The sequence below is a fragment of the Nycticebus coucang genome, chromosome 7 (genome assembly GCF_027406575.1).
Source record: "Nycticebus coucang isolate mNycCou1 chromosome 7, mNycCou1.pri, whole genome shotgun sequence".
NCBI classification, from domain to species: domain Eukaryota; kingdom Metazoa; phylum Chordata; class Mammalia; order Primates; family Lorisidae; genus Nycticebus; species Nycticebus coucang.
In genome coordinates this window covers 48,357,678-48,377,206 of record NC_069786.1, presented here as the reverse complement: position 1 = coordinate 48,377,206, position 19,529 = coordinate 48,357,678, and the positions used below count along the sequence as shown (strand labels likewise).

At 37.6% G+C, this 19,529-nt stretch overlaps 1 protein-coding gene across 1 annotated transcript in view; it reads right to left on the bottom strand.

The window, feature by feature from the left end:
- The window catches only part of LOC128589704 (dehydrogenase/reductase SDR family member 7B-like), a 28,796-nt gene extending 15,703 nt beyond the window's left edge, over window positions 1-13,093 (bottom strand). The window contains exon 1 of the mRNA XM_053596460.1: window positions 13,014-13,093. Coding sequence (XP_053452435.1) covers window positions 13,014-13,093 — 80 coding nt within the window. The remainder of the gene's footprint in view (window positions 1-13,013) is intronic.
- Between the last annotated feature and the right edge of the window lie 6,436 nt (window positions 13,094-19,529).

Sequence of the window (19,529 nt, the reverse complement as noted above, 5' to 3'; positions counted from 1 at the left end):
GAACAAAATGACAATGAAAACACGAATTATCAGAACCTCTGGGATACCACAAAGTAGTCCTAAGAGGGAAATTTATAGCACTACAAGCCTTCCTCAAGAGAATGGAAAGAAAGGAAGTTAACAACTTAATGGGACATCTCAAGCAACTGGAAAAGGAAGAACATTCCAACCCAAAACCCAGTAGAAGAAAAGAAATAACCAAAATTAGAGCACAATTAAATGAAATTGAAAACAAAAGAATTATACAACAGATCAATAAATCAAAAAGTTGGTTTTTTGAAAAGGTCAATAAAATAGATAAACCTTTAGCTAACCTAACCAGGAAAAAAAGAATAAAATCTCTAATTTCATCAATCAGAAATGACAAAGTCGAAATAACAACAGACTCCTCAGAAATTCAAAAAATCCTTAATGAATATTACAAGAAACTTTATTGTCAGAAATATGAAAATCTGAAGAAAATTGACCAATACTTGGAAGCATGTCATCTTCCAAGACTTAGCCAGAATCAAGTGGAAATGTTGAACAGGCCTATATCAAGTTCTGAAATAGCATCAACCATACAAAATCTCCCTGAAAAGAAAAGCCCAGGACCAGATGGCTTCACATCAGAATTCTACCAAACCTTTAAAAAGGAACTAATACCTATATTACTCAACCTTTTCCAAAATATAGAAAAAGAAGGAATACTACTCAACACATTCTATGAACGAAACATCACCTTGATCCACAAACCAGGAAAAGACCCAACAAGAAAAGAAAATTATAGACCAATATCACTAATGAATATAGATGCAAAAATATTCAACAAGATCCTAACAAACAGAATCCAGCAATACATCAAACAAATTATACACCAGAATCAAGTGGGTTTTGTTCCAGGGTCACGTGCCTGGTTCAATATACGTAAATCTATAAATATAATTCAGCACATAAACAAATTAAAAAACAAAGACCATATGATTCTCTCAAAAGATGCAGAAAAAGTTTTTTATAATATCCAGCATCCTTCATGATTACAACACTTAAGAAAATTGGTATAGAAGGGACATTTCTTAAACTGATAGAGGCCATCTACAGCAAACCCACAGCCAATATCCTATTGAATGGAGTTAAATTGAAATGATCTCCACTCAGATCAGGAACCAGACAAGGCTGCCCATTGTCGCCACTGCTCTTTAACATTGTAATGGAAGTTTAGCCATCATAATTAGGGAAGAAAAGGCAGTCAAGGCTATCCATATAGGGTCAGAAGAGATCAAACTTTCCCTCTTCACAGATGATATGATTGTATATCTGAAAAACGCCAGGGATTCTACTACAAAAGGATCAAGGAATACAGAAGTGTCTCAGGTTACAAAATCAACACTCATAAATTGGTAGCCTTTATATATACCAACAATAGTCAAGCTGAAAATACAGTTAAGGACTCTATTCTGTTCACAGTAGTGTCAAAGAAGATGAGATATTTGGCAGTTTATCTAACAAAGGGCGTGAAAGATCTCTATAAAGAGAACCCTGAAACTCTAAGAAAAGAAATAGCTGAAGATGTTAACAAATGGAAAAACATACCCTGCTCATGGCTGGGAAGAATCAACATTGTTAAAATGTCCATACTACCCAAAGCAATATACAAGTTTAATGCAATCCCTATTAAAGCTCCACTGTCATACTTTAAAAATCTCAAAAAAATAATACTTCATTTTATATGGAATCAGAAAAAACCTCAAATAGCCAAGACATTACTCAGAAATAAAAACAAAGCAGGAGGAATCATGCTACCAGACCTCAAAGACTATACTATAAATTGATAGTGATCAAAACAGCATGGTACTGGCACAAAAACAGAGAGGCAGATGTCTGGAACAGAATAAAGAACCAAGAGATGAACCCAGCTACTTACCGTTATTTGATCTTTGACAAGCCAATTAAAAACATTCAGTGGGGAAAAGATTCCCTATTTAACAAATGATGCTGCATGAACTGGCTGGCGACCTGTAGAAGACTGAAACTGGACCCACACCTTTCACCATTAACTAAGATAGACTCTCTCTGGATTAAAGATTTAAACTTAAGACATAAAACTATAAAAATACTAGAAGAAAGTGCAGGGAAAACTCTTGAATAAATTGGTCTGGGCAAATATTTTATCAGGAGGACCCCCTGGGCAATTGAAGCAACACCAATACATTATTGGGACATGATTAAATTAAAAAGCTTCTGCACAGCCAAGAACACAGTAAGTAAAGCAAGCAGACAGCCCTCAGAATGAGAGAAGGTATTTGCAGGTTATGTCTCTGACAAAGGTTTAATAACTAGAATCCACCAAGAACTCAAACATATTCGCAAGAAAAGAATAAGTGATCCCATCTCAGCCTGGGAAAAGGACTTGAAGAGAAAATTCTCTGAAGAAGACAGGCACATGGCCTACAGACATATGAAAAAATGCTCATCATTCTTAATCATCAGAGAAATGCAAATCAAAACTACTTTGAGATATCATCTAACTCCAGTAAGATTAGCCCATATCACAAAATCCCAAAACCAGAGATGTTGGCGCGGATGTGGAGAAAAGGGAACACTTCTACACTGCTGGTGGGAATGCAAACTAATATGTTCTTTTTGGAAAATATTTGGAGAACACTTAGAGATCTAAAAATAGAACTGCCATTCGATTCCATAATTCCTCTACTAGGTATATATCCAAAAGACCCAAAATCACATCATAACAAAGATATTTGTACCAGAAAGTTTATTGCCATCCAATTCATAATTGCTAAATCATGGAAGAAGCCCAAGTGCCCATCAACTCACAAATGGATTAATAAGTTGTGGTATATGTACACCATGGAATATTATGCAGCCTTAAAGAAAGATGGAGACTTTACCTCTTTCATATTTACATGAATGGAGCTGGAACATATTCTTCTTAGCAAAGTATCTCAAGAATGGAAGAAAAAGTATCAAATGTACTCAGCCCTACTATGAAACTAATTTATAGCTTTCATATGAAACCTATAACCCAATTATAAACTAAGAATTTATAGTTTAAATTCTTAGAGGGAGGGGAGGGGAAGAGGGAGGGTGATTGGTGGGATTACACCTACGGTGCATCTTACAAGGGTACATGTGAAACCTACTAAATGTAGAGTATAAATGTCTTAACACAATAACTAAGAAAATACCAGGAAGGCTAGGTTAACCAGTGTGATGAAAATATGTCAAATGATATATAAAACCAGTGTATGGTGCCCCATGATTGCATTAATGTACACAGCTACGATTTAATAAAAATAAATAAATAAATAAAATTATGAGTGCAAAAGTCTTAGTACAGTACCAAATATAGAGTATGTACCTACATAGTACCAAGATTCTGATTCAGTGAGTCCAGTACCTGGCCTGGAAATCGTATATTAAAAGCAAGGCACTTCCCTTTAAGCAGAACAGGGAAAGGAAAAAAAAGTCAGGAGATCCCTCCCTTGGTAATCCTATTGCAGGTGGTCTAGGAACTAAGCATAAATTGAGAAACTCTTACCCTCTCTCTTGGCAGTGATTGCTAGCCATGGCTTTACATCAGAATTACCTGTAGAGCTTTTAAAACTATGAATCCTTGGACTTCACTCCCAGAAATTCTAACATTGCCTGTTTGGCAAGGAACCGAAGCATTCTGAAAGTTTTTAAAGCTCAACAAGGGATTCCAATATTAGTCGGAGTTACAAATTACTGTCTCAAAGTCACCAAATATTTTCGTCCACCTCCATAGTGAAAAAAATAGCAGTATAGCCGGTGGCGCTTGGGACGCCAAGGCAGATGGAGTGCCTGAGTTCACAGGTTCAAGACCAGCCTGAGCCAGAGCGAGACCTGGTCTCTAAAAATAGCCAGGCACTGTGTCGGGTGCCTGAATTCCTAGCTACCCAGGAGACTGAGGCAAGAGAATAGCTTGAGTCCAAGAGTCTGAGATTGTTGTGATCTATTATGCCCTGGCACTCTACCAGGGGCAACAAAGTGAGACTCTATCTCAAAAAAAAATGCCAGCATGTATTTATAGTAGATTTATATCTATTTATATACTTTTTTAATAAAGTATATTCTGTATATATTTATATACTGTAAGACAATTTTACTACACTATGTATTATATACTCAGAAACTAGACAGAAGTGGAAATTTTAAAAATAAGATAAGGCATGGCGGCACCTGTGACTCAAAGGAGTAGCCCCATATGCCTAAGCTGTCAGATTCAAACCCAGCCCTGGCCAAAAACTGCAAAAATAAATAAATAAATAATAATAATAATAAAATAAGGCAAATATCTAGTAAAAATTTTGTGTTGATGGCAAAATCAAAGTATTTTCTATCTTTGGTTAAAAAAATGATTTTTAATAAGATTCCAGAAGCTTAGTTCTTCAATGTTTGCTAACCATGTGGCTTCATCATGCCACTGGTTACTCTGTTAGCATAACGTATGCTCTTTACATTTCTGAATAGCTCAAGGCACCATACCCATTCAATATCTAACTATGTATATGAAAACATGTATCATTGATAACAGTGGATATAAATTCATATTTCATAGAGTCTTCATGATCATTCTAATCTTTTTGGCTGACTCCTTATTAGATCTGATTAGATTGTTACTGTCTTTAACCTTGCAATGTGCCTGATGAAGAGCTTTTCCTGGCAGTCAGAGAAGTGTTGAACTCTTATGTTTTTTTCTTATATGCTTGTGTTTGTATTCTTATTTTTATTTCTAACTGCAAGTTTTTTGCAGGAATCTTTTTGAAGCTATTATAATACCTATGAGGAGGTCTTCTTAAGGCTCTACTAAATATTCAGACTCTTGGACTATCTGGGGCCGCACTTGGCTCAGATTCATTCAGACAGATACAAACAAGGAATCAGAGCCTGCTCGAGGGCAGAGCCTGGCTTTGCTCTTTTGCTAGAGTCCTTGAGAAGTCCTTGCCACAGTCTGGGGGCTGGCCTCTGAAATACTTGTGCCACAGCTCAAATTCAAGAATATGGGACCCTCCACCTGCGGTATTTCAGGATCTGCCCTGGTAGCCAATGCCTTAGGTGGCTACTCCATAGGCACAACTTCCAGGTTCTCCCAGGAGGTACTCGGCTCCAAAAGTCAACGGTTCAGACAAAAGCTGAGAACTTCAGAGTTCTCCTAGTTTAGCGGTAGCCTTTCACTTAGGCATTTCTCTTCCCTAGCCACCTGTTTGACACACTACCTTTGTCAGGACCCTAAAGAAAAGCTGGGAAGTTAACAAAAGGCCAAGTTGTTAGGCAAAGGGAAAAAGGGTTGCTAACCCTTTATTCACACCCCTGTAGATATCCAATTCTGTGGCATTTGATTTTGTTAAAACCAGAAGCTATAATCTTTAAATTCATTTTAACTGAGCACATACATCAAAATGTAGCTTTCTGTAGATAGACAAACAAGTGAGGGTATCACTGTCACTGTTAGCCAGTAATCCTTACCTTGTGGTACTCATTAGCATGACAGTTAAGTAAGGAAATGTGTCAATAAGCCTCTTTTTGCTTTTTGCTCTGATTTCCTGTAGAGAAGGGATCACGCCTGTCTCCTTCATTGCTGCTGTTTGCTGTCCACCTTGCCTAGCATTGTGCCTTCATAGGATAAGAACTCAATTAACATTTATTAAGTGAATATACACTTAATCTATTTATAAGTATCTGAATTTGCTAGAATAATGCCAAGCAAACTGGAGAAACATGATTCCCACATTTCTAAACTGTATAAGGAATATATGTTATTATTTAATCTCATGACACAATTAACATTACAAAGGTATTAGTCAAAAATCATATATTAAGTATCTATTTTATCAGTCAGTAGACAATGAAGAAGCAGATAGGATCCCAGACCCAACAAAGCTTGTAGTCCAGAAGACAAGACAGATAATTGTTGCGGTGAAGGACGACGCCAGGGAACAGCAGCTTTGCCGCGATGCAAGCTTGCTCCTGTAATGTTTTGGAAAACAAGAAACAGGCTACATCTCAGATTAGTATGTAGCAAATGAGCTTTATTTGGGACCACCTTTTATAGTCAAGCAGTCATGTACACTCTATTAATCTATAATCAAAGAATTCTCCTTCTAAACAATTCTTAGCGAACTTTGCTTGAGGACATCAATTCTAAAAGTCAACAATATCTATTCAAAACATCCCTTCTTACATTATTTACGGACATGCTTCAACTATCTGTAAAAATCAGAAACTTGAGGAGATAATACTCCGGATTTCCATGTGCCCACTGAGATTTAACAGACAAGCTTTATGATTTTGTTTATCCACAATGCTTGAAGCTATACAGCTGTTAAGGCAATGTTTTTCTCACATCGTCAACCTCTGGGCTGTATCTCCAGCAGGTAGGCTCTCAACTTGTGACCTTATCTGGGCTTAACAACCACATTATAAAGTCACTGCGAATGGAATTTTATCTTCCTACTTGGCAGGATCTATATGCTGACCAAGGCAGCTAGCTTTCAGCTACTATGTTAGCAAAAATCATGTCAACTTGCCTTTCCCTGCCTCAATGGCACATATGTGGAAATTTATCCCACAGATAATCAAGGACGTGAACTTCAAACATATCCCCAAATGCAGGAGACAAATGTCAAGAATCCCCCTCTTCTTTATAAAAGAGGGAGGGCTGAAAATGGTAAGTATTGCACTTATTAATAGATTCTAAGCCAATCTGTATAAATCATTACCTGCACTAAATCAAATAATGTCAAATGGGCTAAATAAGATGTTGGGAAGCATATAATGAGGGTCCTAAAACCCAGTCTGAGGAAGTGAGAAGTTTTCCCTGGGGAAGGACATTTAATGACTACTCAGAGTGAGATCTGAGTAGTCATTTCTCCACATGAAAGATGGGAGGTCTGCAGGTCTCAGAAAGAGGGGGGCATCACAATTGAAGACTGTAAGGCAGGAGCCTAAGGAAGAAGACCTGAGAGAACAGAGTCCAGTTGGGTGGACAAGACATGGGAAATGAGGCTGGAGATACAAGGAGGAAACAGGTCTTGCAGGGCTTACTAGAAAATTCTGAACTTTTCTCTTAACTCAATGTAAAGTCCCTGGGGAGTTTTAAGCAAGGGAATTATGTGTTCTGACTAAAGTGCTGAAGATTTTCCTGGCTCCAGTAACTACAATTACATTGGAATAAACCAGATAAGCCTTTCCTTAGCTTAATGATTTTTATTTCGTTTGTTTATTTATTTATTTAGTTATTTAGTTATTTATTCATCTGCCGTTTTCTGGATCATAAAATATCTCTGTCCTTTGTAAATTACTGGATGATTCATCCTGAACCTTACAAAGCTTAGCTGGAGGCATTCTGATGCTTGTGGTCTTCACATTTTCTCTGAATCTATTCAAAAAGCTGTAATTTAATCTGATTGTTCTCAGTAGGGCATACTACCTTAAGATATTATTTTACTCCTTTTGGTATCAATCTTTTATCAAATATTAAAATTGCAAAAATTAAAACTATACTTCTCATTCAAGAGATATGGGAAAAGTATCTTAGTATCTGGGAAGTAACACAAATGACTATTAGGTCTGAGAAGAGGAAAATTACACATGAACACCAATACTGGAAATTATTATCACGCTCTAGGCGTTTTAGGTTGTCCATGCTGTACACCCCCTGCTGTATGGTCTGTGTGTTTGTGTCACCCCAAAATTTATATATTGAACTCCTAATCCTCAGTGCAATGATGTTAGGAGTTAAGACAGTATTAAGTCACGAGACCAGAGCCCTTATGAATGGAATTTGTGCCTTTATAAAAGGGACCCCAGAAAGCCCTTTCATCCCTTCCACCACATGAGGACACAGCAAGAAGGCACCATCTATGACCCAGAAAACATGCCCTCACCAGACAATGAATCTGCCAGAACTGCAAGCTTAGACTTTCCAGTATTCAGAACTGTGAGAAATAAATTACTATTGTTTATAAACAACTTAAATCTATTTTGTTATAGTAACCCACGTGGACTAAGATATCCCTTTCTCTCCAGAGAACATATGCTTTAATTAAATCTGGATTTTGACAAATCTGAATTTGTTTAACAAAACAAAGTTATAACAAGAAAAAGAAAAGTAATCTATTTCTTAGAGCCTAATTCTTCCTAAGGAAGATAGTTTTTTTAATAAGGAGAATATTTGTTTAACCATTTGGAGAGTAGGGATGGGGATAGTAGGAGACTCTTTCCAAGAACATGTTTGAGGGCAATAGGTAGTTCCTCCTTTGCTGCATCTGTCTTGCACTATCTCAGTGGTTTTAAATTCTACCTAGGCCCACTGATTCTTTATGATAAATATTGTATAACATCCCTTGAACATCTATGAATTAAATTATTGTTCCCCTACACATGTCAAACAATTCTATTCCCTAAATATACTATAGAGTTGCCAGATAAAATAGAAGACCGCTACTTAGGACGCACTTCCACTGAAAAATTGATTGTTTATCTGAAATTCAAATCTAACTGGGCTTGCTGTATTTTTATTTGCTAAGCCAAGCAACTCAAAATATAGAGAAGAAATAGAAGGAAGGTTATGTACAATAATATAACATGTATTTGCACATGTGACTTCTCAGCCATATGGCACATGATGACATAGTTAGATACCTGCACCTAAAATGGAATCTCCATGATTGCAACAGCTACAAATATAGGCAGATAGGTTTCACTAGCCACTCAGCTGCCATAGTGGTATGGCCATTTGAGATGTGATTTTCTGAAATGACAAACATTCTCAGGAATTTTTATTTTCAGACAAAATAAGCTCCTGACTTTTTGATTTGCATAGCAGTGGCATTATTGGAAAATACTGAAGTGTATTCAAATTATGCCCCCCACCACACACATACTCACTTTAGGCAATTTCTAGGCTTAGGTGTTTACAAACAATGTTTCTCAGTCACATGAGTATTCAGTAGAACATTCAGGAATCATGGAGAACATGGTAAAATCCTTTGTTATGTGGGGCTTTGCTGCACATTGTAGGACATTGGCTTTTCTGGTTCTATTCCACTACAACCAGTAGTATCCTTCCTCTATGGTAACAATCAAATACATTCTCCTACAAATGTCCCCCAATGGGTAGAATTAGTCTCACTGAAGCTAATAATTTAAGCCAGACCTAAGGAATGAGTGAAGGGAGATTTTTCTAGGACAAATGAGAGGAGAGTTTTAAGAAAAAATAAAGATGAATAACTAGAATGTGATCAATTTTCTTCTACTGATGTCATGAAACTACTGGTCAACCTATAAAATCTTTGGTAGAATATCTGTTTCTCTGTTCCTGAAAGCTTGGAGTGAGGAGTAGAAAATACTCAGGCTCTGAAACACATATTCCCTCCCCCTATTCCTTGGGGATAGGAAGTAAGGATGGGGAGGCAGAGGTCTTGGGAGACTACTTGTAAGTATTAGTGTTATGGACTGAATATTTCTGTCTCTTCCCAAATTCATATATTGAAGCCCTAAACTCCAATGTGATGATGTTTGGAAGTGGGACATTTGGAAGATAATTAGGTTTAGATGAGGTCATGAGGGTGGGGCCCCCTGATGGGATTAGTTCTCTTATAAGAAGAGAAAGAAGCACCAGAGCTTTCTCTCTCCATGTGCATACACTGAGGACAAGCAGAGTAAGCTCATAGAGAGTAGCCTGTCTACAAAGGCGGTGGAAGGCTCACCCAAACCCAACCATGCTGACACCTTAATCTCAGATCTCAGGCCTCCAGAACTGTGGGAAAATAAATGTCTGTATTTCAGACCATCTGGGCTATGTTTTTTTTTTATAGTAACCACAACAGACTAAGACAATTAGGGAGGGGTTCCCTACCTTGCGCTGGTCCTCCCAGGTGGTGTTAATAGTCCCAGCTGATGCAGTGGCCACTAAAAAAAAACATTGTGTATGGTTTTCTTAGAATGACACAAAACTGCAGTCTGGACCCCTCCATCATGAAGAAATGGTAGCTGTGCCAAAAATAAGGTCTCTCTTGGACTCTCTAGTGGTATAATGCCCAGTCTTTCTCTAGGCTGCACCCCAATGCTCCTGTTCTCCTGTCATCTCAAGATTGTTTCATGTGGAGTCTTCTTCCATACCCTCCAATGACCATGGAAAAATGGATGTCTCAGCAATTTCCACAACTCAGACACACCATAACGTGATCTCTTTGGGTTTGGGAAGTATTTGTCAGTCTACTGGCCTCCCTATGTCAGAAATATCTAAGCCCTAAGTAGACACCACTCTTTAGGTTCAAACACATCCACAAATCTCAGAGGACTAATGTGAAGCATCTCATCTTTTCCACAGTGGGAAGGAAGATGAAAAAGATAAATGTCACAACTGGAGAGCATAAATTCAAATATTATACTTCAAATACTATATCAAATAACCACTTAAATTGTTAGTATAGTAAAACTAACATACATATCACACTTTTTATGATAGAGCATATTAAACTTCGTTTTAAATAGAATAATCAGACAACCTGGTTAACCTTGGAGAGTCTTATGTTACACTTATTGCCTAAACCCTATGATAGGTATAAGGGAACTCCCAGGTTTACAGTACTTTCTTCAAGAATTCTCTCTCCTTACAACTCTGAAGACATTCAGGTTGTGCCTGTAGCTTCTACAGCTTATCAAGCATCCTATAACCTATAATCCTATAACAAAATACCAGATTCCCTTAATCAACCAAAAAGAGGGACTCTCTAGAAGACCCCACCCCTGGGTTTTGGAGAGGAAAGATCATAAAAAGCCTCCATAAAAAGGAAGAAAAAGTAAATTCAGTCTTTGTAAACTCTCTAAAAGGGCATGTATTAACCTCCCTCACTCTTCTCTTACATTAAGTAGAGGGACTAGAACAAGGCAGAAGGATGATGGTCTATTCTATGTACCAGCTCCTTGTGGCAAGACCAGCAGGCAGGAAACTAGCTCTAACTCCTGGCAATCTAGACATTCTAGCTTTTAGCCAGGAGTTTCACAGCTTCTGGCCTCTTTCTAAATTCTAGGTCTTGTCATACTTTCTTCTATGCCCTCCAAGAATATTGGAAAACAAAACCAGATGGCAGAAGGATCTGAGAAAACCATAAAAACTCAACTTGACTTGCAAAGACTTATGGCCTTTAAAATTCAGGAAGACATTCCCACTTGATAGGTTGCACGTTCATTTCATTCCCAGGTTTCTGGTGCCTATCCAGAAAGAAAGGCCCTGGAGGAAGGGAGAGTCCATATCTCTTAAAAACACTGGTCAGAAAGCAAATCTGAATCCACTCTTGCTTTTTTTGGGGGGGGCCATAGGAAAAAAGAGATTTAATACTATAAAAGCTTTTTCTTTCCTGCAATCTGTAAGTAAAACAAAATTTGACAGTGTTTCTCAGTGCTGATGATGTGCAAGTATGTTTGTCTTTATTACATGCTAGCAGCATGGTATGTCAAAGTTCTATAAACTTGATTCTACTTCTAATTAAACATTTTTTTTTAATTTTTTTTATTCTTCAGGATTCATTGAGGATATAAAGACCTAAGTTATGCTTATTACATTTGTTAAAGTCCCTCTTGTAATGGTGTCCCACCCCCAAGAGGTGTGCCATGACCCCCACCCTCCTCCCTCCTCTCATCTCCCAACTTATTCATTCCCCTGCCTCCCCTTGTATTAGCTCATCTACTGTCTGCATATTAGAATTGAGTACATTGGATTCTTGCTTCTCCATTCTTGTGATGCTTTACAAAGAAGACTGTGTTCCAACTCCACCCATGTTAATACAAAAGATGTAAAGATGTATTAGTGGCTGAATAGTATTCCATGGTACACATATACCACAGCTTGTTAATCCATTCCTGGGGTGGTGGGCATTTAGGCTGTTTCCACATTTTGGCGATTGTAAATTGAGCTGCGATTAAACAGTCCAGTGCAAATGTCCTTTTGATAAAAGGATACTTTTTCTTCTGGGTAAATGCCTGGTAATGGGATTACAGGATCAAATGGGAGGTCTAGTTGGAGCTCTTTAAGGATTCTCCATACATTCTTCCAGAAAAGTTGTATTAGTTTGTAGTCCCACCAGCAGTGTAAAAGTGTTCCCTTCCCTCCACATCCATGCCAGCATCAGCAGCTTTAAGACTGTGATGGGGGCCATTCTCACTGGGGTTAGGTGATATCTCAGGGAGTTTTGATTTGCATTTCTCTGATGATTAGGGATGATAAGCATTTTTCATATGTTTATTAGCCATTTGTCTGCCTTCTTTAAAGAAGGTTCAATTCATGTCTCTTGCCCAGTGACATGTGGGATTGTTTGTTTTTTGTTATCGTTGATTAATTTGAGTTCTCTATAGCTCCTACTTATTAAGCTTTTCTCTGAGAAATAATTTAATGTACTCAATTCTAATATGAAGACAGTAGATGAACTAACACAAGGGGGTAGGGAAATGAACAAGTGGGGCGAGGGGAGCAGGGAGGAGGATGGGAGATCACTGTATGGCACATTTCTTGGGAGTGGGACACAATTATAAAAGGGACTTTATATAACAAATTTAATCAGTGTAACCTAATTCTTTGTACCCTCAATGAATCCCAACCACCAACAACCAAAAACAATAGCCTGAAGCTTTAATAGGCAGCTCTCTGAAATTCATATTTTTTCCCCTCCCTGGAGGAGCTCAGAGATCCATGGGGAGGTTCTAGTAGTAATGGAAGTTCCCATAGTGAATTTAGTGGCTTCTGGGAAGAGTAATGTTATGGCTCCTATTGCCCTCAAACAGACAGGCCATTCCACAGCTGTGGTGTCCAGTTTCTTTGATTAATAGGCCACTGGTTGTATCTGTGTTAACGGGATTGAGTGCTCAGTTTTCCAGACCCAAGACTGCTGGAGACTCTGGTGACCAGATGGATTGAGCGCTCAGTTTTCTGGAGTAGGTGATGAAGACAGAGCAGGCAGCCCCAGCATCAAGGAGAAAATTTACTGGCCTACCTGTCACCAAAAGGGTTACCTTTGGCTCCAGTCCAGTGATGGTCATCTGCCAGGGCGCTGACAGAAATGGGCTCCTTCATTGTTGTACCATGATCCAGTCAAGGAACTAACACCCCTGCTGGGAAAATCCTATAGGATAGAGTGTGGTCCGGTGATCTGCTTGATGACACTGATGACAATGGGCCTAGGATGGCTTGTCCTTACTGGGGTAGTTCTTTGCCCATTGCCTTTCCTATCAGCAGATGTGGGACCAGAGATCACTACCTTTGGTGGGGTTTTTGGATGTTGATCCAAAGGTGGGAAGCCAATGCTACCATTAAATGGGCATGCCTAGACTCTTCCTCTGCTTTTCGCTGAGCCTAAGACTCAAGCTCAGAAGTTGTTATAGAAAACGGAATTAGCAGTAGCTACTATGTTACCTAGGGTTGTGGTAGGGTCCTGTACAAGATTATGGAGCTTTTTCCTAATCTTGTACCCAATCAGCTTGGGTCAAAAACTTTAATATCACCTTTCCCTTACAGGAGTTAAGATCAAGGTGTTTCTCTATTGTCTCCCAGAGATGATCCAGGTATGCTATGGAAAATATTTGATTGCCTTTTGCCTGGTGTCTGTGAGGCTGGCCTGTGGAAACCTCTCTTACAGACTGACAGAAGGGTGCAAGGCAAGAACTAGGATAAGGGCCCCAAAACTCTGAAGAAACAGGCCCAGCTAAAATACAGCCACTGTACCCTCATTTGTTTGATAATAGTCACCGTCCCCTTGTTTATGTCTGTATAACTGCTACTCTAGAGGGCACAGTTGGTAGTTGTAAAGATTCTTAACTCTTCTTCATAAATAATATCACCCGTTCAGAACATAGGGTTAGTTTATATATTCCAGGTCCTGTATTCCAGTGGATAGATACACTGACCCACTTAGTCCATGGAATTTACTCAACTGGTCTTGGACCCTCCACCCAAGGTTCTGCATTCCAGTAACTGACCCAGTGGACAGACAGTGGCCCATATCAAAGCCCTAATGGTTCCTCCCTCAAAACAGCCATTCAGTAGACCTGCTCCAGGAGGCGGGTTTGAGAAATTTCTCCCCTCTTAGCTCTATATTGAATAAATACTGTCTCTGTTGTAAACTCTAATATCTCCAGATATTGGCTTTCTCTTGGGCAGCAGGCAGATGAACTTGACTGAGTGGCAGCACCTGGAGCCATGCTAGAACGTGTTCTATCTCCCACATGTAGCAACATACACCAGGTGCTTAACAAATGCTTACACCATAATGGCTTACTTGCTTGACTAACACACACCATATTTCTTCCCATCATTCATAATTCTACATAAGGTAAGATCTCCCAGTCGACAGCTATGAGATTAACAAGAGATGCTTCATTGAACAGAGTCAGCCCTATAAGAAAGGAAAAGCAGATGCAGGTCAGAATGAATTGTTAGCATGCAATTACAGAGATTACACTTGGGTAAACCTTATTTCCCTGAATCCTCTGCACAGAAGACAATCAGATGGAAAATGATTGATTAGTGAGAAACTAATTAGAGCAGAAACTTCTTTAACATATTCACTAAGCAGAAAATACATTTAATCAGTGTGGGAAGATACAACGTGCCATTGAAATAGATGTTCTGGTCACTCATTTCAACTAATTGGGTGTAGAAAGAATTTTGATTCCTCAGTAATGTTAAAGGATAATTTTTTAAAAAAGTAAAATGGGGGCCATCCCTGTGGCTCAGAGGGGTAGGGTGCTGGCCCCATATGCCAGAGGTGGAGGGTTCGAACCCAGTGCCAGCCAGAAACTGCAAAAAAAAAAAAAGTAAAATGGTAAATTTCATAAGAAATAAAAATGAATACATATTAAAGACTTTCTGTTTGTGACAAAATCTCACATTGTTGACCATGTTAAAGTGCAGTGTCATCGGCCTACTTTACAGCAACCTCAAACTGTTGGGCTCAAGAGATCCTCCTGCCTCAGCCTCCTCAATAGCTGGGACTATACGCACCTGCCACGACACCCAGCTAATCGTTTTCTATTTTTAGTCAAGATGGGTTCTTCCTCTTGCTCAGGTTTGTCTTGAATTTCTGAGTTCAAGGGATCCTCTCGCCTCAGCCTCTACGAGTGCTAGGATTATATGTGTGAGCCATCGCCTACAGCTTAAAGACTTCTTTAAACGCAATGAGGGGAAGGGTTATGATGTTACAATCAGTTCAAGGAGAATTGACATTTATAGACAAGGAGTCTTGAAATGAAAGTGCAAATGGATGCAAAACTAACTTAATTCCTCCATTAAAAGGTAGAAGTCAGTAGAATTATCTGCAGGACAGGGCTTATACTCCTATAGACAAGAATTATTTTCATTGCTATCTGTCATGTACAAGTTTCAGAGTTGTAAAATAGCTCCCATAGAATCAGAATGGCCAACACTTTAAATTTGCAACAATTAGGAGGATTTTCTTGCCTAATGTACTAATGACCTCTGTCATTGGTGGTAATGTGCCCTTCATGTCTCTGAGTCACATTGACATGAGCACACTTGGAGGTAGGAATGTCACCTTAGAGTAATTCTGCTAAGATGATTCTGGCTTCCCAGTGAGCTCAGTGATCTATTCCATTTCATAATTATCTCCTGATAATAAACTCTTCAATAAAGGACTCTTTTATTGTGCCCATCTCAAATATTGAAAATTCTATCACTCGATGAGTCATTTTCATAAACATTTTCTTAATTTTAGCCTTATGGCCTGTTTTGTAGTGTTTAATGTTATACTTCCTCTGTATTTTGCATTTTGCTTATATTTGTTTTAAACCAAGTACATGTAAAACATAAACATTGAGGTTATAAACTTTATTTTCTCTGCTTCATTATCTCTTTAAATGTTTTGAATTCTAAATGAAATCTTCCCAAAGGTAAGTTTATTTGCTTATTTTAAACAACCTTCAAATGTCACTTCTCACTCAGTTTTTATTCATTTATTCCTACACAGATTACTATTATGTTCTACTTTGTTAGGGGGTAATCACATTTCTTAGAAATATTTGTAATCTTTTACTATCCACTCAGTTTCAGTTATCATTCAATTCCAGTTTCTTGAATTTGACTCTGTTTACAAACTATTTGAAACTAAAACTATCAACTAGGTTACACTGACAATAAAGAAATTTAGGCACTGTGGTTTTATAATATTTCTTCATGTTATTGATTATCTCAAATCAAATCTTAAGTTTAACTGATTCACGCTAGGTACCAGTCAAATCTAAAGATGAAAGGAAAAATCCAGATCTCAGCACATGGAGGAAAAAAAAAAAACTTCTGTTTTTAAATTTTAACATGCTTAGGGCGGCGCCTGTGGCTCAGTCGGTAGGGCGCCGGCCCCATATACCGAGGGTGGCGGGTTCAAGCCCAGCCCCGGCCAAACTGCAACCAAAAATAGCCGGGTGTTGTGGCGGGCGCCTGTAGTCCCAGCTACTCGGGAGGCTGAGGCAGGAGAATCGCTTAAGCCCAGGAGTTGGAGGTTGCTGTGAGCTGTGTGAGGCCACGGCACTCTACCGAGGTCCATAAAGTGAGACTCTGTCTCTACAAAAAAAAAAAAAAAAAATTTTAACATGCTTTATGTTTATTTATTTGATTTGTAGCATAAAAAATAATTTCTATAATAGTTTTAATGTCACATTCTATAATTGCATTTTGTATATGTTTCATTTATGTGCAATTTTGGGTTATACAATGAACTCCTTGTTATTAAATCTATACATATAAATGGCTTGGAATTGTGCCTAACATATCATGTATCCTAAGTATTAACAATTCTAATTCAGCAAATTTTCATCTCTTCATATCATTATTCATTTAGTGTATCGTTTTATATTTTTATTCAAATTTATATTTCCTTTCTGTCCAGTCTAAATATTAATAAAATGAGATGTAGACTCAGTCTGTCATTTGGTTACAATTGGCAGAGTCCCCTAATTAAACTTTATTTATTTATTTATCTATAAGACCGTTAAAGAATATCCTAATTTTCTTAGAGAATATACCTCCTTTATCTCATGCCATAAATTTTAAGCACAGCAGATACAGTAATCTTTCCCTTCCTACCACACAGAACTCAGACATATTGGGGCATCATAAATTGCCAAAACCCTCATTTTCCTACAAGGTTCTTTATTTTTAATAATTAAAATTTTCTTTAAGTTTTAAAAGCACTTTTGAGAACTAGCCCATTTTTCTTTTTTTAATTTTCCAATTTTTATTATAGGTACATAGTGGTTGTATATACTTATAGGGTACATGTAATGTTTTGATAGAGGCATATGATGTTAATTAATCAAATCAGGGTAATTGGGGTATTCATCACCTCAGGCATTTACCATTACTTTGTATTTGGGACATTCCAGTTCTACTCCCAGTTATTTTAAAGTATGTACGTCCTAACTTTTTGTTGATTATAGTCATTTTGTTGTGTTATCAAATATTGTTCATTCTATCTAACTATATATTTGCACCCACTAACTATGCTCCCCTTTATCCCCACCTCCCCCCCTACGCTTCCCACCTCTAGTAACTATCATTCTACTCTCTGTCTTGATGAGATCAATTGTTTTTAATATTTAGCTCCCACATATTGGTGAGAACATGCGAGGCTTATCTTTCTGTTTGGCTTATTTCACTTACCAATGTTCTTTTTTCCATCTGTGTTGTTGCAAATGACAGAATTTCATTCTTTTGTGTGTCTATATAATAATTCCATTGTGTACATGTACCATTATTTCTTTGTCTGTTCATTCTTTCATGGATGCTTAGGTGGATTCCAAATCTTGGCTATTATAACTAATGCTGCATTAAACATTGGAATGCAGACATCTTTTTGACATACTGAATTCCCCTCATTTGGATATACTGCATACCCAGCAGTAGGTTGGCTGGGTCATATAGTAGTTCTATTTTCAGTTGTTGGGGAACCTCCATAATGTTCTTTATAGTGGTTGAACTAATTTACATTCTCATCAATATCATACAAATCTCCCTTTATTCCCATCCCCTCGGCCATATGTTACTGCCCGTCTTTTTGATAAAAGCCATGTTAACCAGGGTGAGATGATCTCACTGTAGTTTTGATTTGCATTTCTCTGACGACTAATAATGTTGAACATTTGTTCCTATACTTATTGGCCATTTGTATGTCTTATTTTTAAAAATGTCTATTCAGATCCTTTGCCCGTTGTAAAATCAGATTATTTGATTTCTTCCTATTGAGTTGTTGGAGCCCCTTACATATTCGACTTATAAGTCACTTGTCAGATGGGTAGTTTGTTAGTATTTTCTTTCATTCTGTGGGTTGTCTTGACACTTGGTTAATTATTTCCTTTGCTGTGAAGATTTTTAGCTCAAAGGGATCCCATTGGTCCAATTTTGCTTTGGTTGCCTGCATTTTGTGGGTATTATGCAAAAAGTCCCTGAGCATTTATATCAGTTTCATAGTTTCAAGTCTTGGATTTAAGTCTGCAATCCATTTTGATTTGATTTTTGTAGATGGAAAGAGATAAGCATCTAGTTTCATTCTTCTGCCTATGGATATCCTGTTTTCCCAGCACCATCTATTAAAGAGACTGCCTTTTCCCCACTGTATGTTCTTGGCACCTTTGTCAAAGATACATTCACTATAGACGTGTGTATTTATTTCTGGGATCTCTATTATGTTCTATTAGTCAATGTGTCTGTTTTTAATGGTTACTACAGCTCTATAGTATAACTTGAAATCAGGTAATGTGTTACCTTCAGTTTTGTTCTTTTTGCTCAGGATGGCTCTGTCTATTCTAGGTCTTTTGTGGTTCCATATAAATTTTAGGATTATTTTTTCCATTTCTGTGAAGAATGTCATTGTATTTTGATGGGGATTATATTGAATCTGTAGATTGCTTTGGGTAGTATGAACAGTTCAACAATATTGATTCTTCTAAGCCATGAACGTGACATAGCTTTCCATTTTTGTGTGTGTCCTCTTCAATTTCTTTCATCCATGTTTTGGAGTTCTCGTTATAGAGATCTTTCACTTCTTTGGTTAAGTTTATTCCTAGGTGTTTTATTTTATTTGTAGCTATTGTAAATGAGATTACTTTCTTGTTTTCTTCTTCAGCTGTTTACTGTTAGCATATAGAAATGCTACTTATTTTTATATGTTGATTTTTGTATACTACAACTTTACTGAATTTGTTTATCAGTTCTACCAGTTTTTTATGCAGAATCTTTAGATGTCTATAAATATATGATCATATGTCTTCAAATAAGGATAATTTGATTTCTTCCTTAACAATTTGGATGCCCTTCATTTCTTTCTTTTGTCTGATTGCTCTGGCTAGAATATCCAGTATTATGTTGCATAATAGTGGTGTAAGTGTGTATCTTATCTTGTTCCAGTCTCAGAGTAAAGGCTTTCATTATTTCCCCATTTAATATTATACTAGCTGTGGGTCTGTCACATGTGGCTTTATCAGGTTACAGTAAGTTCTTTCTA